This window comes from Actinia tenebrosa, unplaced genomic scaffold (assembly GCF_029948245.1).
Source record: "Actinia tenebrosa isolate PJP-AT-01 unplaced genomic scaffold, QUT_ActTen_1.0 PGA_scaffold4__44_contigs__length_22323623, whole genome shotgun sequence".
NCBI lineage: Eukaryota > Metazoa > Cnidaria > Anthozoa > Actiniaria > Actiniidae > Actinia > Actinia tenebrosa.
The window spans coordinates 21,751,176-21,776,175 of NW_028292581.1; the positions used below are offsets into that span (position 1 = coordinate 21,751,176).

The 25,000-nt window shown below is 40.1% G+C and overlaps 2 protein-coding genes and 3 long non-coding RNA genes across 6 annotated transcripts; 2 read left to right on the top strand and 3 right to left on the bottom strand.

The window, feature by feature from the left end:
• Positions 1 to 192: 192 nt before the first annotated feature.
• Positions 193 to 1,279, bottom strand: LOC148907481 (uncharacterized). The gene is made up of 2 exons (XR_016121153.1): positions 1,036 to 1,279; positions 193 to 821 (listed from the first exon to the last, which is right to left on the bottom strand). It is a non-coding gene; the product is annotated as an uncharacterized LOC148907481 (long non-coding RNA).
• A 5,083-nt stretch (positions 1,280 to 6,362) lies between these two features.
• On the bottom strand, positions 6,363 to 15,296 carry LOC148907482 (uncharacterized). The gene is made up of 4 exons (XR_016121126.1): positions 15,162 to 15,296; positions 13,972 to 14,028; positions 8,171 to 8,306; positions 6,363 to 6,448 (listed from the first exon to the last, which is right to left on the bottom strand). It is a non-coding gene; the product is annotated as an uncharacterized LOC148907482 (long non-coding RNA).
• Positions 9,023 to 11,195, bottom strand: LOC148907483 (uncharacterized). Its single transcript, XM_089036764.1, has 2 exons — positions 9,991 to 11,195; positions 9,023 to 9,879 (listed from the first exon to the last, which is right to left on the bottom strand). Exons 1-2 carry the CDS (start codon positions 11,081 to 11,083, stop codon positions 9,110 to 9,112), a joined length of 1,863 nt encoding a protein of 620 aa, XP_088892890.1. The 5' UTR covers positions 11,084 to 11,195; the 3' UTR covers positions 9,023 to 9,109.
• LOC148907484 (uncharacterized) lies at positions 11,812 to 13,008 on the top strand. The gene is made up of 3 exons (XR_016121187.1): positions 11,812 to 12,052; positions 12,480 to 12,512; positions 12,630 to 13,008. It is a non-coding gene; the product is annotated as an uncharacterized LOC148907484 (long non-coding RNA).
• A 31-nt stretch (positions 15,297 to 15,327) lies between the features above and the next one.
• On the top strand, positions 15,328 to 24,245 carry LOC116293496 (uncharacterized). Of its 2 annotated transcripts, XM_089036759.1 has the most exons (6): positions 15,328 to 16,042; positions 17,118 to 17,215; positions 17,446 to 17,660; positions 18,271 to 18,568; positions 18,713 to 18,805; positions 19,984 to 24,245. In XM_089036759.1, exons 1-6 carry the CDS (start codon positions 15,328 to 15,330, stop codon positions 20,017 to 20,019), a joined length of 1,455 nt encoding a protein of 484 aa, XP_088892885.1. In that variant the 3' UTR covers positions 20,020 to 24,245. The 2 variants fall into 2 exon arrangements, with proteins under 2 accessions (XP_088892885.1, XP_088892884.1); XM_089036758.1 differs by lacking the exon at positions 19,984 to 24,245 and having other exon boundaries at positions 18,713 to 19,058.
• The last annotated feature ends 755 nt before the right edge of the window (positions 24,246 to 25,000 follow it).

The following is a 25,000-nucleotide window of genomic DNA, read 5'->3' on the forward strand; positions in this document are numbered from 1 at the left end:
TGGTTGGATAAATAAAATAATAATGACAACTCTCATATTCACGTGTCTATGTATTTAGTTTATACAACTGAATTGGGGACACAAAAGAAAGAAAATATCTATATCTAATATCTAAAATAGATCTAAAAAAATATAATGTATGTATACATGTATATATATATAGTTGTTTGAGAAGAAAAAGTCAAGACAACATTTTTCCCGACAAGCCGGTTTCGTGAATTGCTTCACTCTTCAGGGGATTTAATGATAAGAATATTCGTTACTATCATTTATATAGAAAAAGTATACATAATTAATTAGTGGATGTAGATATATATACAAAATTTATCCAAAAGAAAGTAATAAGGTATAAAATTCAATCAAATAGGTTAAGAATTCATAATGAAAAAAATTCATAATCTATGGGATAGGATGGGATAGGAATGAATGAATGTGAATGAATGAATATGAATGGATGAATATGAATGGATGAATGAACGAATGAATGAATGAACGGATGAGTGAATGAATATGAATGGATGGATGAATGAATGAGTGAATGGATGGGAAGAGAGCGCGAGTGTGACGTCACGAACGAGTAAATTTTGACTTTGACCTTGTTCGATCTCTAATTATTTCCCTAGACAACAAAATAAGACGTTCATACACCGATTTTGACGAGAGTCGGACCAATATCAGCCGAGATGTGACCCTTTGCACATAAACTTGCTCCCCAATTGCATATTCGTTGAACAGCATCATGCATGTATATGTGTCGCTGGAGTCACGAACGATCACCTCATCTAGCTCCATCCATGCTAATAGGGTTCATTGTGCAACTACTGCGGATAGAAAAAGGGAAGAGATCAATTCCATGCAGCAGGTGAGTCTCTCTCAGAGGTCCGAGGTGCTGCCACACGCAGCAGAACTTTAGAATTTTTTCACTCACACGGCAACCATGCAAGTATATTAAACTTTTTGTTTGCCAAATTTCCCCCAACATGTGCATTGCTGCAAAATGCACTACTGAAGGACCGAACGGTTCATTGAACGTACCTGAATTCAGTACTTTCAAAGTCGATTCTTGTTCTCTTTAAACTTGGCTCTGCTCCCATTGTACTCGTAGTTGTTATCTCATGAATGTGTATCCGATCTCTGGTCCATCACGTGACCTGCGCGGACGGAGTCCACGGACGTCACGTGTTACAACCTTTATTGTCAGTCCCAGACAAGGACGACAAACGTCGGAACTGAACCAACTCAAGAAACCCACCTTTCGTTACATTTTGAACATCTTTATTTTCTTCTTCTTCTTTCTCTTTCTTCTTGTAAAACCCATATAAAAACAATGCTTTCCATAAAAAGCAGTATTGGCAGGGATTGTTTTTATGGGGGGTGGGGGGGGGGGGGGATGGAAATTATCAAATATGTTTTTGATATTAAATTCTTAATTTCCTTGATGACGGGTTTTGTTCTGTGTACATCAAGTATATATTGAAATTTTATATGCAATATGTAGTATGAAATGAAATGAAATGAAATGAAATGAAATGAAATGAAATGAAATGAAATGAAATGAAATGAATGAATGAAATGAAATGAAATGTTCTTGATGAGATTAATGATCAAATATAAACCTACTTTTCAGTTTTATCCAAATTTCTTTTCTTATGACCAATATATTGGAAGGCGTTGTTGAAGCCATGCGATATTGACGCTATATAAAATACTCTTTATTGTTATTATCATTTTTTAAAAAAATATATAATTCAAATACTACCTAGCTTATCAGGCATGGTTCTATTGTTGCTCCGCCAAAATGGACTGATTGAAAAGCTTAGACCGAGGTGCATAAATAATCATAATGGTCTGAACATAATGGGTGCGATACCCAACTCCTGCTGGCTTTCAATACAAATGCCTGAAGTTATAATGGACACAGCCGGCCTTATCTCTAAGCGTGTGTGCTCGTTCTTCAAATACTGTGTGAAAAATTAAACTGCACGTATAGCATGATCAATTACTGATCTTATACGTGTCGATCTTGTGCAGTGGAATTCTGCCTCGCTTTACAATACAATACAATAACTTTATTGATCTCCCTAAAGAGGGCTTTTCAGATACAATTTACGACAAGTCTTAAACCTAAGCTAAACCTAGAATAAGAAAATTCGCTATTTACAAAAATAAGTACTAAGAATAACATGGAAAACTTATTATATTATTAAAAACATAAATAAATAAATAAAATACATAAATAAATAAATAAATAAATACTTAGAGCTAACCATTCGGTTAAAAGACTACTTTTAAGGGTGTTTTTAAAGAGTTTGACTGAATTTATCTTAGTAATACTTTTGGGTACAGAGTTCCAAATATCAACGCCTCTATAAGAGAACGACTGTTGAGCTAACTTAGTTCTGCACATAGGAATCTGTAGCTTGTCACTGTTTCGTGTGCTTCGATTGTGAATCTCAGATCTTAAGGTAAACATAGACGACAAATACTCGGCCGGAGCTAAACCCTTCATACATTTAAACATGAGAACAGCGTCTCTAAGGTATAGAAGTTGAGATATTGGCAAAAATTTTAATTGTTTCAATGTTGGAGTTATATGATCGTACTTTCGTTTTCCAGACATCATACGAGCAGCAAAGTTTTGAACTGTGCTGGTACTGTGCTGGTACTGTGCTGGTACTGTGCTGGTACTGTGCTGGTACTGTGCTGGTACTGGTGCTGTGCATGGTATTAACAAGTATAACCTCTTACTTACTTGTTTAGCTATTTACGCTTCTTATGTAGTTCCTTTTTCTTTCCTTCAACTACGACACGATCAAAATCTGATCCAAGGTTTCTTTCAAAGTCACATGATTCCGAGCACGGCATTCAACTGAACCCTGTCTTAATTAGAAGATCATAAAAAGAACCAAGCGCTTTTTTTTATATATATATATATTTAGCACAACACCTGTCTTCACTAACTGCCTCAATAAATTACCGAGTTCAATGAGCCATTGTGAATCTTCTACAAGCTCCCCAAGATCAATGTCTAAATTGAGAGCAATCTAACCAAACCCTTCTCGTCCCGCTCTCCATGGCCTGTGCAAGTGGGCGCACCTCCCAACCACTACCTTCTGGTCGATACTGTCTCAAATCGACCGATACCCTCTCCTGAAATAATACAAAGCACAACAAATAACAAAGTTACTTCAATGGAACGCGGCAATCGATCGCGTTTTTGTAAGTTCCTTCTTTCAATCCAACACTCCTCTTCACCTTTCGCATCTCGTCCCGCTCTCCATGGCCTGTGCAAGTGGGCGCACCTCCCAACCACTACCTTCTGGTCGATACTGTCTCAAATCGACAGATACCTTCTCCTGAAATAATACAAAGCACAACAAATAACAAAGTTACTTCAATGAAACGCGGCAATCGATCGCGTTTTTGTAAGTTCCTTCTTTCAATCCAACACTCCTCTTCACCTTTCGCATCTCGTCCCGCTCTCCATGGCCTGTGCAAGTGGGCGCACCTCCCAACCACTACCTTCTGGTCGATACTGTCTCAAATCGACCGATACCCTTCTCCTGAAATAATACAAAGCACAACAAATAACAAAGTTACTTCAATGAAACGCGGCAATCGATCGCGTTTTTGTAAGTTCCTTCTTTCAATCCAACACTCCTCTTCACCTTTCGCATCTCGTCCCGCTCTCCATGGCCTGTGCAAGTGGGCGCACCTCCCAACCACTACCTTCTGGTCGATACTGTCTCAAATCGACAGATACCTTCTCCTGAAATAATACAAAGCACAACAAATAACAAAGTTACTTCAATGAAACGCGGCAATCGATCGCGTTTTTGTAAGTTCCTTCTTTCAATCCAACACTCCTCTTCACCTTTCGCATCTCGTCCCGCTCTCCATGGCCTGTGCAAGTGGGCGCACCTCCCAACCACTACCTTCTGGTCGATACTGTCTCAAATCGACAGATACCTTCTCCTGAAATAATACAAAGCACAACAAATAACAAAGTTACTTCAATGAAACGCGGCAATCGATCGCGTTTTTGTAAGTTCCTTCTTTCAATCCAACACTCCTCTTCACCTTTCGCATCTCGTCCCGCTCTCCATGGCCTGTGCAAGTGGGCGCACCTCCCAACCACTACCTTCTGGTCGATACTGTCTCAAATCGACCGATACCCTCTCCTGAAATAATACAAAGCACAACAAATAACAAAGTTACTTCAATGAAACGCGGCAATCGATCGCGTTTTTGTAAGTTCCTTCTTTCAATCCAACACTCCTCTTCACCTTTCGCATCTCGTCCCGCTCTCCATGGCCTGTGCAAGTGGGCGCACCTCCCAACCACTACCTTCTGGTCGATACTGTCTCAAATCGACAGATACCTTCTCCTGAAATAATACAAAGCACAACAAATAACAAAGTTACTTCAATGAAACGCGGCAATCGATCGCGTTTTTGTAAGTTCCTTCTTTCAATCCAACACTCCTCTTCACCTTTCGCATCTCGTCCCGCTCTCCATGGCCTGTGCAAGTGGGCGCACCTCCCAACCACTACCTTCTGGTCGATACTGTCTCAAATCGACAGATACCTTCTCCTGAAATAATACAAAGCACAACAAATAACAAAGTTACTTCAATGAAACGCGGCAATCGATCGCGTTTTTGTAAGTTCCTTCTTTCAATCCAACACTCCTCTTCACCTTTCGCATCTCGTCCCGCTCTCCATGGCCTGTGCAAGTGGGCGCACCTCCCAACCACTACCTTCTGGTCGATACTGTCTCAAATCGACAGATACCTTCTCCTGAAATAATACAAAGCACAACAAATAACAAAGTTACTTCAATGAAACGCGGCAATCGATCGCGTTTTTGTAAGTTCCTTCTTTCAATCCAACACTCCTCTTCACCTTTCGCATCTCGTCCCGCTCTCCATGGCCTGTGCAAGTGGGCGCACCTCCCAACCACTACCTTCTGGTCGATACTGTCTCAAATCGACCGATACCCTTCTCCTGAAATAATACAAAGCACAACAAATAACAAAGTTACTTCAATGAAACGCGGCAATCGATCGCGTTTTTGTAAGTTCCTTCTTTCAATCCAACACTCCTCTTCACCTTTCGCATCTCGTCCCGCTCTCCATGGCCTGTGCAAGTGGGCGCACCTCCCAACCACTACCTTCTGGTCGATACTGTCTCAAATCGACAGATACCTTCTCCTGAAATAATACAAAGCACAACAAATAACAAAGTTACTTCAATGAAACGCGGCAATCGATCGCGTTTTTGTAAGTTCCTTCTTTCAATCCAACACTCCTCTTCACCTTTCGCATCTCGTCCCGCTCTCCATGGCCTGTGCAAGTGGGCGCACCTCCCAACCACTACCTTCTGGTCGATACTGTCTCAAATCGACAGATACCTTCTCCTGAAATAATACAAAGCACAACAAATAACAAAGTTACTTCAATGAAACGCGGCAATCGATCGCGTTTTTGTAAGTTCCTTCTTTCAATCCAACACTCCTCTTCACCTTTCGCATCTCGTCCCGCTCTCCATGGCCTGTGCAAGTGGGCGCACCTCCCAACCACTACCTTCTGGTCGATACTGTCTCAAATCGACAGATACCTTCTCCTGAAATAATACAAAGCACAACAAATAACAAAGTTACTTCAATGAAACGCGGCAATCGATCGCGTTTTTGTAAGTTCCTTCTTTCAATCCAACACTCCTCTTCACCTTTCGCATCTCGTCCCGCTCTCCATGGCCTGTGCAAGTGGGCGCACCTCCCAACCACTACCTTCTGGTCGATACTGTCTCAAATCGACAGATACCTTCTCCTGAAATAATACAAAGCACAACAAATAACAAAGTTACTTCAATGAAACGCGGCAATCGATCGCGTTTTTGTAAGTTCCTTCTTTCAATCCAACACTCCTCTTCACCTTTCGCATCTCGTCCCGCTCTCCATGGCCTGTGCAAGTGGGCGCACCTCCCAACCACTACCTTCTGGTCGATACTGTCTCAAATCGACCGATACCCTCTCCTGAAATAATACAAAGCACAACAAATAACAAAGTTACTTCAATGGAACGCGGCAATCGATCGCGTTTTTGTAAGTTCCTTCTTTCAATCCAACACTCCTCTTCACCTTTCGCATCTCGTCCCGCTCTCCATGGCCTGTGCAAGTGGGCGCACCTCCCAACCACTACCTTCTGGTCGATACTGTCTCAAATCGACAGATACCTTCTCCTGAAATAATACAAAGCACAACAAATAACAAAGTTACTTCAATGAAACGCGGCAATCGATCGCGTTTTTGTAAGTTCCTTCTTTCAATCCAACACTCCTCTTCACCTTTCGCATCTCGTCCCGCTCTCCATGGCCTGTGCAAGTGGGCGCACCTCCCAACCACTACCTTCTGGTCGATACTGTCTCAAATCGACCGATACCTTCTCCTGAAATAATACAAAGCACAACAAATAACAAAGTTACTTCAATGAAACGCGGCAATCGATCGCGTTTTTGTAAGTTCCTTCTTTCAATCCAACACTCCTCTTCACCTTTCGCATCTCGTCCCGCTCTCCATGGCCTGTGCAAGTGGGCGCACCTCCCAACCACTACCTTCTGGTCGATACTGTCTCAAATCGACAGATACCTTCTCCTGAAATAATACAAAGCACAACAAATAACAAAGTTACTTCAATGAAACGCGGCAATCGATCGCGTTTTTGTAAGTTCCTTCTTTCAATCCAACACTCCTCTTCACCTTTCGCATCTCGTCCCGCTCTCCATGGCCTGTGCAAGTGGGCGCACCTCCCAACCACTACCTTCTGGTCGATACTGTCTCAAATCGACCGATACCCTCTCCTGAAATAATACAAAGCACAACAAATAACAAAGTTACTTCAATGAAACGCGGCAATCGATCGCGTTTTTGTAAGTTCCTTCTTTCAATCCAACACTCCTCTTCACCTTTCGCATCTCGTCCCGCTCTCCATGGCCTGTGCAAGTGGGCGCACCTCCCAACCACTACCTTCTGGTCGATACTGTCTCAAATCGACAGATACCTTCTCCTGAAATAATACAAAGCACAACAAATAACAAAGTTACTTCAATGAAACGCGGCAATCGATCGCGTTTTTGTAAGTTCCTTCTTTCAATCCAACACTCCTCTTCACCTTTCGCATCTCGTCCCGCTCTCCATGGCCTGTGCAAGTGGGCGCACCTCCCAACCACTACCTTCTGGTCGATACTGTCTCAAATCGACCGATACCCTCTCCTGAAATAATACAAAGCACAACAAATAACAAAGTTACTTCAATGGAACGCGGCAATCGATCGCGTTTTTGTAAGTTCCTTCTTTCAATCCAACACTCCTCTTCACCTTTCGCATCTCGTCCCGCTCTCCATGGCCTGTGCAAGTGGGCGCACCTCCCAACCACTACCTTCTGGTCGATACTGTCTCAAATCGACAGATACCTTCTCCTGAAATAATACAAAGCACAACAAATAACAAAGTTACTTCAATGAAACGCGGCAATCGATCGCGTTTTTGTAAGTTCCTTCTTTCAATCCAACACTCCTCTTCACCTTTCGCATCTTCGTCACGTTTTCCTGGAAGAGTTTGTTGTTTCATCGTTACGCTCCGGTAGTTTTGGCCATAGAAGGACTCACTTGTATCTTTAGCACTCATATCTCGAGCAATCTTGTATTTAATCCCCCTCGTACTAGTATTAGAACTACTTCAACCTGATATCGACAAATCTGTTCTTCTAGCTCTCGTATTCGACGCTTCATCACTAACACTTGAACTGCTGCTTGTCGTTCTGGCAAAGCTACTACTGTACTATTGTTTCAAATAGCTGCAGCTTGCTCCTCGTTTAAAATAACCTTTTTAGTAGGGTAATCTCTTAATTTTCCTCTTCTTGTCTTTCATCTCTAGCCACTTTCACCCGCACTACTATAATCCCTGTTCTATCCATCGCTATGTTGAGCAAGGACGTGCTGGTCAACATAATACAGTGCGCGTGCACCCTTATCTATAGCAGATATTACATTATTAACCACAATAAACATAATAATGATAATAATCATGATGATCATGATAACTGAATCAGACAAGCCCCCTGCACGCGCGCATTCCATAACCTTCACCCCTCTTCCCAGCTCTAGCTTACCTGAACTCCAGTTTCTTCCCTTCATATTGGGCGGCTGATTTCTTTCCAGGCAGGCCCGTGCAAAATATCAACCTTCCAACCACACGTTTCTTAATGTTAAATTTCCGAATCCCCAGTTAGCCTTCAATTTCTTTAGCTGCAAACGAACAAGTAAACATCGGTAATTAAATTACATTTTTCAGCTTCCTGTTTAATTTAATTTCCTTAAACAGAGGCCCTGTAATACCCAGCGTTGGCCTGGAAAGCAGTTGTACCTGCCTACCTATTTGCGTACTTGAAAAACATTGGTCCGGAATATTGCCGTTTTCTTCGTGTCAGTCATTTGTTTTCCATTGGTGTTTAGGATGATTTAATGTAAGACACATTTGATAGTTTCCTAATGAAACTTTAAAACGCCTATACAATGCATGGGCCTTTTGAAGTTGGATACTATCACATAATTGTGGAGGTCAATTTAGACGTGTTTTTGTAGAGTCCAAGTTAGGTTTTATCGATATAGAGTGTCATTAAAGTTTCTTTAAGATCTCATAATGTTTCAAATACTTGGTGCTGTAGAAAAGTCGAAGCATGGATATATGAATATTCTATTCGTGTATATATGAATATGCATGGATATTATCCAAAAGGCCCATTATTGTATCTAACACATTACTGCAAAGTACCAGGACCTCCATTTAACGGACAGTCCTTCACGGCCACCATTAGCAGTTTTTTTTTTTGTACCCGAACCCCCTTTCACCGCATGGGCAGTTCGTGACGGTACGTTCTAACATTTTACCACCGACGTACTTTCACAATGTTTAATGATGAGAATAAGATAACTTGTACTTATAGAACATTTATCTTGCACGTAATAAAAAAGAGATAGAAATTAGTACTTTGTGAAAGTCGTGCGGTTTTCTGGAAGTTTACTGTGTACCCATTCACTCTTTTTAGTTCCTATTCTTTATATCTTTTTCTTTGAGACTGGCGTGAGTCTCGTTCTCTCTGATAACGTCGCTTCCGACACAGATAGGGATTGGTGAATTCGTACTCGCCACCAAAAGCCCCTCTTCTGTTGTCTCGAGCTGAAAAAAAGGCCCTCAAGAGATCATCATTTGCGTAACTACCATACGTCGGGTACGCGACGCCCGCACTTAAGAAGCGCAGCGCCATTTCAAACCTCCTCAAAGAAGGTTCAGGTAGGTCTTGTACTATCCCACGGGGATAAATTCCACGAACGTCAATTAGCAATCTTTTGAAAATATCTATCCCATAGCAGTCAGCAATAATTACGCAATCTTCTGAACGCACGCCGGCTTGAAGACGTTCCAGTTGGTTTATTAGGAAATCTCTCCCATTTTCCCAGTAATGCTGACGGATTGCGTCCACTCGTCCATCATCCAGAGGTGATTCTTGAGTGTCAAATCCCATAAGTCTAGAACGACGTCTTGACCCAAGAGAATCCTTGACACTCCTGAAATGTAAAGAATTAAACAAGACGTTGTCATCAACGAGCGTCTCATCTCTATACAAACCGTACACTTTCAGAAGTTCTGCGTATCCCAACCCATCACCGTCAGAAGGATCGTCTTCTGGAAAACGAATCGCAATTTTAAGATAAGTGCTGTGGCGATCTTCTTGTGCTCTCAAAATATTATCTGTAAACCTCCTGTTCGCGTCTGCCATTGAATCCATCGCCGTTGCAATTTTTGGTATCATTCGAACGGCTAAAAAATGAGGGGGAAATTGGAAAAGTTAGTTCTACCATCACAATATATGTAGTATTGGCAGCACATTCACTAAATAGTCTACTAGAGTAAGCCGCTACTGTATAGTACCTTGTCGCCATGACACGCGTACTTGTTCAAGTATGGGATAACGGTGTACACACCACAGAACTCGGACGATTTCCCTCAAGTATGGAAGAGAATATCCAAGCCCCTCAACATTTCTTAATTGCAAGATTACATCATGAGTATTCTTTTCCACGACATGTCCATATTCTTCGATCTGTCTAGCAAGTTCCAAGTGCTGTAGAAATGAAAAGCACTCCTCGTTCTCCTTTACCCTTTTAACGATCAAACGCATATTTTCCTCCATAGCCTCAGCTCCTTCACCTGAAATACTCGAAAGGATGCTGGTCGACAAAATCAGTTGATCACAAAAGTTTCTAAATTTCAAATTTTGGAGTTCATCCAACATACCTGAGTCTACTTCCGCTTGCGCACTTTCCAGTACGCGGTCTCTTTGTGGCAAAGGTCTTACCAGAACCCTCGGTTCAGCGCTACTTTGCTCAGCGACGGATGTTTCTGAAACAAAGCTAGTTTGCGAGTCAAAGTTGTGCTCTTGTTCAGACAAAACCGTTTCACTACATACCTGAGATGACTCTTCCACTCGTTGGGAATCATCATAATGCGGTGCAGCAACTTCGTTTTTAAGTTTGGGTAGCAAGAAGATCGTTTCAAGATTTCTCTGCAAACGGGCTTGCCATAGCTGCGCTTTCTGGTCCAAATTGAACAATGCCATCATGCATGTGCCTTCGTAAAGTCCAATGACTTCAAACCTATAATCTAAATACAACCTCAAAGCGGCGTGGTTCTTGAAAGAACCCGCAACTAACAGCCATGCCACTTTAGTGACTGGTCTTTCGTCAACCAAGAGATTAAGTGCTTCTAGTCCGCATGCTAATAGCATATCCCCGACAGCCTTACCTTTCGCACTTGGACTTCTCACACAGTACTGAAGTTCATAAAACGCCTTTCGAGAGGTGGAGGTCAATTCTTGCACCGCAGATTCCATCCCAGGAAAGCCATCGATGTTTTGACCCACCACAGACCGTTGCAAGAAAGTTAACAGCCCAGCTGGTAATTTAGTTTCGCGATCCATAGCCACGACCGAAATTCTGTTTAACCCATCGCTGTTGGCTGGCATTAAATATAAGTAGATTAGTCGTTTTTCCTGGAAAGTATACACTGAAATGTATATTTGGGAATCAACTATATCTTGCTTGAGTTCGCATCCCTATGCTTTATGGTTCAATAAAATTGCCTACCTACCTACTATTCGACCCACCACCTCATGGAAAGCGTTGATATTAAGACTGGACAGGCGGGCTTCTGATTGGTCGAGCAAGCAGCTCAGATTATCCTCAGATATCAACGCCGAAAAGTCATCATGGAAAACCTATAATAGCAGTAGCTGACGATAAATTTTTGGCCTAGAGCCCGTTCTATCTATCATACGGAATAAAAACGTGGTTAAGAGAAATCTAAAAAAGCCACTCCAATCAAAAAGATGTCTTCCGTTTCATCTTCCACGCCGACCCCACCCTACCCCTGTGAGAAGCCCGTTTCCGTCCCAATATCGATTAGAACCTCGATTACATGTTGTCACCTCACGTGCATGTCTTTGGAATGCGAAGGTAAGTTGAAAATGTATAAATTTCTGTCTTCCAAATGTAGTACGATTTATTCTGTTTTGATGGGATTCGTTCACTCTAAAAGTATTGCATTCCATGCCCATATGTTCCTAGCATTCGTTTTCTTTGAAGATATTACGATAGAAAGCGTTCTTTTAAGTAGTTCGCTTACTTGATCTCGCTCATATATTTAGAATTGAATGTGGTATAATTAAGAAAGCTAGAACTTCAATACAGCCTACCTGAACATCAAATGCACAATCCTCCATCTCATTTATCATTGTCATCATCGACATTTTCAGATTTGTATGGTATGTGACAAAAAAAGAACAATAATATTTGCAAGGTTCAATAACGCCGAAGTTTACAAGAACGATATGCATTTATGACTCAAAACGAGGCTCATTCAAATTATTCATTACTTACTTTTTGCAACTTACATTTGTTTTCTTTCAGAAACACGGCCATGTCTAGACAAAGTGGTATGTACTGGCATCATATATCGAAATCGATTGTTGGATTGTTTTTTTCTTTCAATTTTTCTTTTACCTTTTGGGAATTTTGCTTTCTAATAAGCGTTCAAAAGTCCTATTGCTTACTATCAATCACGTTACTTTTTTGGAGTTGACTGGGGGGCAACCAGCGGATGCTAAGTCAAAACACATCAAAATGAGTCCTGATCAAGCTATTGTATTTGACTATTTTCACGACATCAAACCAGAAAACAAGAGATCAAAACAGCCTCCAGAATTCTTCAAGCCATCAAAAAAGAGCTATTAATGGAAGTGACGTCTATTCATAGCAACCTATTCGACATCGCGCGCAACATCCCTAATCCCAACGTGCGAGTACTCTCATGCTGAATTAATGACTGAATGTTCACATTCTTTTTTCTTATTCCTTCCTCAGAATATGACGATATGAACGGGGGGGAGAAGATCGGTAAGCATTATGTTTCTTGCGCGTGCGTTTGCCTAGCAAACAATACGTAATTTTTTTTCCCTCGGAGATGATGATAAAGGCGTCTCAGTTTTTTTCCTTTCTTACTTTCATCATAAGACGTAGACCCGCCTCCCCCACCACCAGGCAAAGGAACCAGTAAGTTTTTACGTTTGTATAGTTTTTTTTTTTTTTACTTCATGTATGCTTTGCATGTGCTCGTGCGATGATCTACATGATGATAAAGGCGTCTCAGTTTTTTCCTTTCTTACTTTCATCATAAGACGTAGACCCGCCTCCCCCACCACCAGGCAAAGGAACCAGTAAGTTTTTACGTTTGTATAGTTTTTTTTTTTTTTACTTCATGTATGCTTTGCATGTGCTCGTGCGATGATCTACATGATGATAAAGGCGTCTCAGTTTTTTCCTTTCTTACTTTCATCATAAGACGTAGACCCGCCTCCCCCACCACCAGGCAAAGGAACCAGTAAGTTTTTACGTTTGTATAGCTTTTTTAAAATTTCATGTATGCTTTGCATGTGCTCGTGCGATGATCTACATGATGATAAAGGCGTCTCAGTTTTTTTCCTTTCTTACTTTCATCAGAAGACTTACACGCGCCTCCCCCACCACCCGGCAAAGGAACCAGTAAGTTTTTACGTTTGTATAGCTTTTTTTTTACTTCATGTATGCTTTGCATGTGCTCGTGCGATGATCTACGTGATGATAAAGGCGTCTCAGTTTTTTCCTTTCTTACTTTCATCACTAGACCTAGACCCGCCTCCCCCAGCAACGACAGGAAGAAGTAAGTTTTTACGTTGTTAAAGTTTTTAATTTTTTTTATATCATATTTCACACCACCTAGAGTTTACATTACAGTTCTACATTTTTTACAAAAAAGGTTTACAATACAATAAGTTTATACAATTACATAATAAAACTCATAAATCGGGAAAGTATTTTTAATTTTTGGCAAGTCTTTGAAGGCATGCGCTCTTGAACCGGAAGTCCAAGGAATCCTGGTCTCAAAAAATGGATTATGCAATGTTGTTACGTAATGCTGGTAGAAAAGAAAAACATTCGACATCGCAGCCTTACGATCGACTTCTTTTCTTTTCTAGGGCGCACTGGATACTGTTACAAATGTGGCGGCCGGGGGCACAAACAGGCGGCTTGCCCGGCCGCCACTGCACACGGTAAAATCAATTGTTCAATAGCTGATAGGCCTACGTACAGATCCAAATTTGGTTTTTGAACGCAGTATCGATTGATACGTTATTTTTAACTCGATTTGTTTTCCTACATAGACGCTTCCAAGACCTGTCACAGGTGCCGGGGGAAAGGGCACGTGTCAAGAGCGTGCCCTTCCCCGGCCAGAAGGCCACGCGTAAAAGGTACTAAGGCTAATAGAATAATTTCACTGAAGAATCCCGTTTCCTTGAATATGTAGCACTTTACTTACTTTCTGAACTGCAGACTCAACACGTCTTTTCTTTTCCTTTAAATCCACAGGCCACACCTTCAACATTAAAAAGGCTTTTTTTAACTTTTGATGGATGTATCGATTTATTTGTTTGTGGGGATGGTGGCTTGTGCAAGGAGCACGTCGTGCTTCGTTCACAGGCAGCGCCCAATGTAGAGAATGAATGAATGAACGAACGAAAGAACGAACGAACGAACGAACGAACGAACGAACGAACGAACGAACGAACGAACGAACGATATGCATAGGAAAGGAAAACAAGGAGGCGCGCGCGATCGATGAAAAATGTGTTCTAATGCCTTTTTCCATCCTTTTTTTTTTTTCTTTCTTTTTTTTCTCGCATTACGGAGAGCGTTATATTGATCTTGAATTTAAAAAGGAATTAATTATTTAAAGTACTGAATGTATTGTATGAAGGTTTATACTTCCAATATGTTAATGATGATGACGTCAGGTAAGGCATTTGAGTGTTTCTGTTGTAACTAGTAATGCGCATCACTCAAATCAAGAAATATTTCACCATTCAACTATTTACTTCATGTACAGTCAGTACAGAAAGAGTATTGCTTACTATCAATCACGTGACTTTTTGGAGTTGACTGGGGGGCAAACAAAATAAATAAATGAATATACACATTTTATACACGCATCTCAAAATCTCGATACGTTTAACAAGCAAGCGGTTGGCTGGGGGGGGGGGGGGGGGACAACTAGCGTATGCTAAGTCAAAACATATCAAGATAAGTCCTCAAACTATTGTATTTGACTACTTTCACGACATCAAACCAGAAAATAAGAGATCAAAACAACCTCCAGGATTCTACAAGCCATCAAAAAATAGTTATTACCGGAAGTGACGTCTATTTGTGGAAGGGTTCATTTCGGGCTCCCTGTGGTTTCAGACATATACCAGTCTCGCGCGGTCAGTGCTACGTCACACAGTTTGAAAAATGGCGGACGAGGGCTAGAAGGAGCTCTTCCAAAACACTTCTTTTTCTCCCTCCCTTCTCCTTCTGGCTCTAAATTAGAGGCCAGAAGAGAGAGGGGAGGGAAAAGGGCACCTTAGGACAGAGAAAGAGCCAAGAAATCTTCAAAAGGTTAGGACGAAAAAGCCAGTTCTTTTCAGGCCGCGTTCGGCTTTGCCATTCAAATGGCTCGACATTTCTCACCTCGATATATCGCTTCCTGTCCATACAGAAATCCAGCGATGCCATTGGCCATCTCCATGACCACCGAAAACGACGCTACCATTTGCACGGCTCTTCTCGCGGCGAACTTGCTTCTTCATCCTCCTTCGTTGGATTCCTTCAACTACAGCTCTCTACATTTTAAACCATGCTCCCGTCGAACCTGGTAGAATACGAATTTTCTGACAGCGACAGCGACGTTGAAGAAAGCGATGGCCAGGAAGATTTCCTCGGACTGAACAACGCTGACTCCTTCCACGTGCTTCAACAACAGTACGAGACCGCGAGAAGAGCCATGCATTTTCCCACCACTCAGACAGCTACCTCAGAAATGTACCAGCTGCCTTCTCCAAGCCCTATTAGCTTCGAGGACACTGACCAGGATGCACCGCCTAAAGTACACCCCACCACTCGAACAGCTGCCTCAGAAATGGACCGGCTGCCTGCCCCAAGCCCTATTAGCTTCGAGGACGCTGACCAGGATGCGTGGCCTAAAGAACATTCCACCACTCAGACAGCTGCCACAGAAATGGACCTGCTGCCTGCCCCAAGCCCTATTAGCTTCGAGGACACTGACCAGGATGCGTCGCCTAAAGAACATTCCACAAGCCAGAAGACAGTTGCACGCACAGAAATTGACCTTCCTGCTCCGTCTAAGGGTCATCCCTCAAGCCCTTCCCAAGCAAGCCACTTGACCACCGGAAAGACCAAGAAGTATGCGGTAGACTTCAAACACCTCCCCACCACCATGAAAGAATTCCTTAAAGAGGTTAACCTGTACTTTACAAAGCCGATAAATCTTCAGAGGCAAAAGCCTCCTGTTGCCGAGTCCACCTTTGCCAAAGCTCAAGAAAGACTTTTGTGTGAGTAAACAGTCAGCTTATTTGATACATTATGTATAAAATCAGTGCTCGATGCACTCATCATCTTTACTAATTTTTTTTGGGGGGGGGTGGGGTCACTTTTTAAAAAATAATATACTTTTGAATGCATTTTTTTAAATACATGAGTTGAGATTAGCATTCGGGGTTGGTAGGCATTGGCAAATGAATACATAACTACAGTGGGCAATTCCATGACATTTGGAGACCAAATTAAAGTTTTAAGTGTCTGTTAAGTCCAGATGGAAATTGTTTGAATGGAAATGAGACATTCTCTAAGATTAGTCATTAGTCATTAATACCTCATGTTAAAAGGACCAATAAAAATCATTTGTTATTGTGGATTTACTAAGCAAAACATTGTGTTGCGGACATGACCATAAATTGTTTTGGACATGACATCTTTGGGAATGTTCATTTCTTCCACCCAAAACCTGTCTATTTGGGTCTCCTGAGCGATGAAAATCAGTTGAAACATTCGTTCTGTTTTCCAATAAGTGTCTGGGATTAAGAAAGAAGTGATATAGATCGATTATTATGACATAGAGGGCAAAAGACTAAACAAGTTAGAATTTTAAAACCAAAATTATCAACTTTTCAATCCAATTGTGTGTCAAAAATTCTTGAAAGGTCAACAACAAATGAAATTATTACTAATAGATTTTTTTAGGATATTCTCTTTTCTAATAAATTCCTTTGGAGTAAGATGATCTGGCTGAAACAAGCTGATGTTGACTATTGAAACATTTCAATTTCTCATGTGGAATTGCCCAGCATAGGCATGACTGGGGTGGAGAGTTACCTTGTTTAAAGATAATTTATTTTTGAATCAAATTTTTCATACATTAGTGTCGTGATTAGTATCGGGGGAGGGGGGTGGGGCTGGTTGAAATGAATACATAATATTGACATGACTGTAAATTGAAGTGGATTGATATCTCGCGTACAGAAAGGGCGGAGAAAATGAAATGATCATCCACATGGATCTGTTGTTTTTGGTGTGTTGTGTGACTATGCTTTTTGTTAACATTGGGTCTTTTCGACTCTTTCTCAACAGGCTTTCTTGGCTTTGCCAGCGAGGTGCTTTCTTTAAGATTGAGCCCTGACCTGTTCATAAGACTCAATGTCATTGAAAAGTACCTGACTTACCTCAAGGTGAGAGAAAGTAAAATTGTCTAGCATTCAGTTCTTTTGTTTAGAAATAGTCATGACCCGCCCAGCTCTACGTACATACATCTAGGGGTTTTTTTTTTTTTTTTTCATCTTTACAATATTTTTTTACAACATTCATATGCATACATTTATAGAAATGCATCTAGGGTTTAATTGGGAAATTTTGGGGGCATATATCGATACTAAGACTGTTAACATTGACCTTCTTCCAGGTGGAGAGGCGTTTGAAGGCCTACACAATGGCTAACCACGTAGCGGCTCTTATCTACCCAGCCAAGTTTATACATGCCGAAGATTCGCCTGACTTTACGGATGTTGGGGTCATCAAAACGCTACGTGCTCAAGTGGCTTGCTTGCAGAGGGAAGGACACAGAGAAAGTGCTTCGACAAAGGAGGACCTGATGGAGAAGAACAGTTGGCTTGAGTGGTAATGATGATGATGATGATGATGATAATAATGATAATATAATGAAAACTTCAGTAAAATTTCAGTTTTACATTGATGAAATGAAAGGCTTAGAGCTCAAAACAAAAACAATGATCTTAAAAATTAGAAGAAATGAAAAGACTAAAAAATCATTACCTATAACAAGGATGATAATAATATTCATGATTAATTTAGTATTTATGTCACAGGTGGATCGATGAAATTATTATTTATTGATATTAGACGTGGGGGGGGGGGGGGGGGGTGGGGGGGGGGGAGAGGTTTTTGGAGTGTTTCTCCTGGTTTCGCCTGTAAATGAGCAAGCGAGACCTAAGTTTCTTTTCAGACGAGCATAATACTTTACCTCAACTAGAATAATCATTTCTTTGGATATTGTTATTGGTTGACAGTAACTGTGCGGTGGTTATAGGGATTGTTTTGGATTGAGATGGATGTGAACTGTATTATTGACTGTATTATCTGCAGCTTTTTTGATTTGATTTTTAACATAGATGTTTAAGCACTAGTTGTTTTTAACAGATCTTAAAATACTCCAATAGCTAGCCAATCCAGATCTCCCTAATCCTTTGTTGTTGTTTTTCCAATTCAGGGACGAGGTTGTTGCCAGCTTGGCACGACAGAGGGAGAGGGTGGAGATGGCAAGGACGGAGAGAGCCAGAGCCGAAGAATGCGCTGACCTTCTGCTCATTAGTCTGTATGTGCTGGTGCCACCTTCCAGGGCCTGCGAAATCCGGACATTACAAATTCTTCCCCAGGGATCGAGCCTCACGAGCCCTGAAGTGGCTGGCAAGAACCTCGTCGAGCTCCAAGAGGATGGAGGTGTCAAATTTCGATTTCAGAAGTACAAAACCGTCAAAACCTACGGCTCAGATACCACTATTTTGAAGGTAATGCAATGCCACAATCTGTTTCAGATCGATCAATCATAATAATAATAATTGTGGTTTCATTCATTCATTCATTCATTCATTCATTCATTCATTCATTCATTCATTCATTCCTTCCTTCCTTCCTTCCTTCCTTCCTTTCAGAATGACCATGAACTGAGCAGCATCCTGGTAGACTATGTCAAAAATCACAGGGCAAAGCTGATCACGGAGGAGAGTGGTGACTTTCTTATCGTGGTAAGTGATGCAATCATAATTCATTTCCATTTCCAGGCATGACAATCAAGTCAGGAACAAACGACGTTCCGAAGTGCCGGAAGACATTAATTGATTGGGATTGCTGGGGATTGTTTGGCAAGGAGTGCACCCGGTTTAGGCCGGTGACTACCATTATTTGGTGAAGGGTGGTGACTTCGTGACTTCGTACCTCCTTTAGGGTGGTAGAATTTTGTTTTTTGGCAATGAAAAGAGAGAACCCTAACCCTAAACCCTAACCCTAACCCTAACCCTAACCCTAACCCTAACCCTAACCCTAACCCTAACCCTAACCCGTTGGGTTAGGGTTAGGGTTAGGGTTAGGGTTAGGGTTTAGGGTTAGGGTTAGGGTTAGGGTTAGGGTTAGGGTTAGGGTTAGGGTTAGGGTTAGGGTTTAGGGTTAGGGTTAGGGTTAGGGTTAGGGTTAGGGTTAGGGTTAGGGTTTGGGTGAGGGTATGACTTTAGGGTTTTTTTGCACTTTTTACAACCCTAAGTGAGGTTCTTGAATTCTCTAAAACCCTAAAAGGGTTTGGGTGAGGGTATGACTTTAGGGTTTTTTTTGCACTTTTTACAACCCTAAGTGAGGTTGTTGAATTTCCATAAACCCTAAAAGGGATATGTTTAGGGTATGAGTTTAGGGTCTTTTTTGCACTTCTTACATCCCTAACTAAGGTTGTTGAATTTCCATAAAACCTAAAAGGGATATGTTTAGGGTATGACTTTAGGGTCTTTTTTGCACTTCTTACATCCCTAACTGAGGATGTTGAATTTCCATAAACACTAAAAGGGTTAGGGTGAGGGTATGACTTTAGGGTCTTTTTAGTACTTTTTACAACCCTAAGTGAGGTTGTTGAATTTTCCAAAACCCTAAAAGGGATAGGTTTAGGGTATGACTTTAGGGTGTTTTTTTCACTTGTTTAAACCCTAACTTGGGTTGTTGAGTGTTGACGATGTGCTAGAAGGGGGAAAGCTGTTTCATTGCAAGACGTGTGTTAATCACCGAAATATAGACGTTATCTATTATTGGGGAAGCCTGGGAGTGGATGAACAAACAATGAAGGGTGAGATGAAACAAAGAACGCAGCTCACATGTAGAACAATACGCATTGTTCACCATAATTCATGCTTTTTTTGTTTTCCTTATTTAATCCAATCCCAAGCCTCGTTCTACCATTGGACACCGACCCAGTTCGTAATAAAGCGTACGTATACTCTGGACATGACCTCTTTTCAGTTGGATTGCAAGCCGTTGACGTTATCAAGAACAGGGGAAAGCGGTTAGGGTTAGTGCTTTTATTGATTTTTTCATAGTTTATCATAAAGCCTGTACTCTAAACCACATCTCATAGCAGTTGGAATGAAGGTTTTCGAGTATTCAATGCTAGATATAGACTATATCTATAACAGGGGAATGAGGTAAGCCTTTACTTTTATCTAGTTATTTTAAGTTCATGGCATTTTTATTGAGTTATTCATAGGTTATCATAAAACCGTGTGCTCTAATCAACTACTACGTAGAAGTTTGAGCGACCGTCGTTGAATAATAAATGAATTAGAGGCGTTATTCAAAACAGGGGAAAGCGGTAGGGTGATACTGTTATTGATTTATAAAGGCTTTGTGATAAAGCCTGTACTCTGGACACTACTACGTATAAGTTTGAACGACGGTCGTTGAATAATAAATGAATTAGAGACGTTGTTCAAAACAGGGGAAAGCGGTAACGTGAAACTTTTATTGCTTTATTCATAGCTCATCATACAGCTTGTGCTCTGGACACTTCTACGTAGCAGTATGATCGACAGTCGTGTGAAAAATAAATGTATTACGGACGTTATTCAAAACTGGGGAAAGCGGTAAGGAGATACTTTTATTGCTTTATTCAGGCTTAATCATGTAGCCTCTACTCTAAACGACATCTCTTAGCAGTTGGAGTGAAAGTTTTCGAGTATTCAATGCTATATAGAGACGTTATTCAAAACTGGGGAAAGCGGTAACGTGATACTTTTATCGAGTTATTTGTAGTTCATAGCAAAGCCTGTACTCTAAACAACATCTCATAGCAGTTGGAGTGAAAGTTCTCGAGTATTCAATGCTACAGATAGACTTTATCTTAAACAGGGGAAAGCGGTATAAGATGATACCTTTATTGATTTATGCACGCTTTATCATAAAGCCTGTACTCTTAACAACATCTTACAGCAGTTGCAGTGAAACGTTTCGAGTATTCAATGCTAGAGATAGACTATATCTATAACAGGGGAAAGCGGTAAGGTGTTACTTTTATCGAGTTATTTGTAGTTCATCGCTAATCCTGTAAACAACATCTCGTAGCAGTTTCAGCAGCAGTCGTTGAATAATAGATGAATTAGAGACGTTATTCAAAACATGGGAAAGCGGTAAGGTGATACTGTGATTGATTTATTCATAGTTTGTCGTACAGCCTGTACTCTAAACAACATCTCATACAGTTGGAGTGAAACTTTTCGAGTATTCAATGCCATATATAGACGTTATCTATAACAAGGGAAAGCAGTAAGGTGATACTTTTGTCTATTTATTTAGGCTTTATCATTAAGCCTGTACTCTGGACATCGCCTAGTAGCAGTTTCACTGAAAGCCTTTGGATATTCAATAATATTTGACAGTCATCCAAAACAGGGGAAAGCGGTAACGGGATACTGTTACGGATGAATGATATTGGACAGTCATCCAAAACAGGGGAAAGCGGTAAGGGGATACTGATCAATGATATTCGACAACCATCAAATATAATGGGGAGGGTCGAAGGACTATACTCTCGAGGATTCCACCATTTCGTAGAGAGTTTCCAGACGAAGCGAACGCATGACCGTTTGATTCCTTGTATTGAATGTGCGGTATATTATGTCAATTTCCGTCAATGAAGGTATGGGGTGACATATATGTTATAGTAATAACAGTTTTGATTGATCACACTGGACTGCTTAGGGCCAAGTTTAGGATGACCTGTAAGATACTAGATAGAAGTATCGGATTACCGCTTTCCCCTCTTCTAGATAACGTAGGGTTTAGGATGAGCTATAAGGTACTAAATAGAAGTATCGGATTACCGCTTTCCCCAGTTATAGGTAACTGCTATATCTCTTGTAATATCCAAGACTCTGCACTCAAATGGCTCCGAGGTGTTGTCCAGAGTAGAAGCTTGATGATAAAGTATAGATATTTAAGTAGAAGTATTCTTTTACCGCTTTCCCCAGTTCTAGATAACTACTATATATCAGCGAATATCCAACCAATTTCAGTCAAAATGCTACGAGATGTTGTACATAGTACAGGCTAGATGATTAAGTACAGATAACAAAGTAGAAGTAATCCTTTACCGCTTTCTCCTGTTTTAGATATCTGCTATATCTCATTCAATATTCAACACCCTGCACTCAAACCACTGCGATGTGTTGTCCAGAGTATGGGCTCGATGATGTGCTATGACTTAGTCAATAGAACTATCCCTTTACCGCTTTCCCCTGTTTTAGATAACGTCTGTAAATCAATAGCTATTCAACGACCTTCAGTGAAACCGCTGCGAGGTGTTGTACAGAGTAAAGGCTTGATGATGAAGCATAAATAACTGTATAGAAATATTGGATTACCGCTTTCCCCTGTTTTAGATAACCACTATATATCAGCGAATGTTCAAACACTTTCAGTCAAAATGCTACGAGATGTTGTACATAGTATAAGCTTTATGATGATGGAGTATAAGTACCTGAATAGAAGTACCGGATTACCGCTTTCCCCAGTTCTAGGCAACTACTATATATCAGCGAATGTTCAACCACTTGTAATGAAACTGGTACGAAGGGTTAGATTTAGGGTAGGGTTTAGGGTAAGCTTTATGATGAAGTAGATGTACCGCTTTCCCTTGTTTTAGATAACTTCTGTATAACAGCGAATATCCAACACCCTAACCCTCAAACCGCTGCTAGCTGTTGTACAGAGCATAGGCTTGATGATTAAACCGAAATAAAAGTACCGGCTTACCGCTTTCCCCTGTCCTAGATAACGTCTAAAAATCATACTGTAACCAATCCCTCACCCTCACCCTAACCCTAACCATCGTTCATGGTGCTTCCTAGGGCATCATTACGTTCAGGGTTATAGGGTAGGGCATGCCTGTACTGATATTTATTGAAATGCTGTTCGTAGAAAATAGGCATGTCCTTGTGGTGGTTGATGATGATAAAGTATTATGCATTCATATTGTATATCATTTCATATATTATCTTATATTGTTATATATGTTTATATTATTCTTATAGCATAACCCTAACCCTAACCCTTGTTGTATTATTGATGAAAAAAATCATTGACATTCATACACATTGTATTGTATTTTAGATTCACATTGATGTTATATCTCATAGATAGTACTCTACACACTGAATGATGACAGAAAACTAATGAAAGACTTTGTTTGGTATTGATGAAGTGCTATGCTGGTAGTCCCAAATAGATAGCATTGGGCATATTGCATTCCTATTGTATTTTATTTCATATTATATGTTTGTCATTTATAGCTGTTTTTATCATTAATAGCATAAGCCTACCCAAACCCTCACCCTAACCCTAACCCTTGATGTAGGGATGAAATAAATTTCATTGGCATTCATTCACATTGTATATTGTGTTATTGACATTGATAAGGCATAAGCGTACCCAAACTCTCACCCTAACCCTAACCCTTGCTGTATTATTGATGAAAAAAATCATTGACATTCATTCACATGGTATATTGTGTTATTGAGATTGATATAGCATAACCTATAACCTATAACCACTATTGTTGTATATACATGTTGTATTTTATTTTAGATTCACATTGATCTCATATCTCATATAGATAGTACTCTACACACTGGATCATGACTGAATAGCAATGGAAGACATTGTTTATTATTATTATCATTATTATTATTATTATGAATATTATTATTATTATTATTATGAATATTGTTGTTGTTGTTGTTGTTATTGTTATACAATCAAATAAGTTGGAGATGCCAAATCCAATCCCTCACCCTCACGCTAACCCCTGTTGTATGGAATAGTCGTTCAGTCACATGGTATTGTATTGGATCTTATATTGACATTGATGTAATATAGCATAAGCCAACCCTAATCCTCACCCTCACCCTAACCGGTTGTTGTAGGAATGAAAAAAAGATCATTTGCATTCCTTCACATGGTATTTTTATCTTACATCTCATAGATAGTACTGTAGACACTGAATGATGACAGAAAACTAATGGAAGAATTTGTTTATTATTATTATTTTTATTAATATTACTATTATGACCTCAAATTAGTTTGAGATGCTAAATGCAATCCCTCATCCCTGTTGTATGCATGGGATAGTCCCCAATAAATATCATTCACATTCACTAGCATTGTATTGTATCTTACTGATTATATTGACATTGCTCTAATATAGCATAAGCCTTAACCCAAATCCTCACCCTCATCTCAACGGCTTGTTGTAGGGATGAAATAAATATCATTAACATTGGATTTGATAAACATCCATCTTATATAGTATATAGATTACTATATAAGTTTAGCTTTTGATAATAGATTGAAATGTATCACTATATAGACTGAATAATTACTGACTAGAGCTCAGCCAAGGCTTGGCCTACACGCATGCATCTATTCGTTAAAGTATAGAGGGGGGCACTGCGTTATGGCAGACCGGTTAGGGTGAGGGTGAAGGATGGGGTCAGGTTTTAGTTTTTATGATAGAGCTGAAAGCCTTTTGAAAACAATAATCACTTATGCAGGGAATAAGTCTATGCTAGGATGATGTAACGAAATAAATCAAAGTACTGTGTGGCAAGTTCATTGTTCACACACAATAACTACCACTGCAAATTAGAATTCACAACAATAAATAAAATAAGGTTTGTTTTGATTATATATATATATATATATATATATATATATATATATACTTGGTATTATATACTTCTAAACTAATTAAGATTAGAATGGTTTAGTTATGCTAATACACTTTGTTGTAAACATTGTAACATAGGTGTTTTTACCTTTGGCAATAAAGACCTATTCTTATTCTTATTATTTTTCTTCTACTTATTATTATTTTCATTATTATTATTATTATTACTTTGCCTATTTGTTGT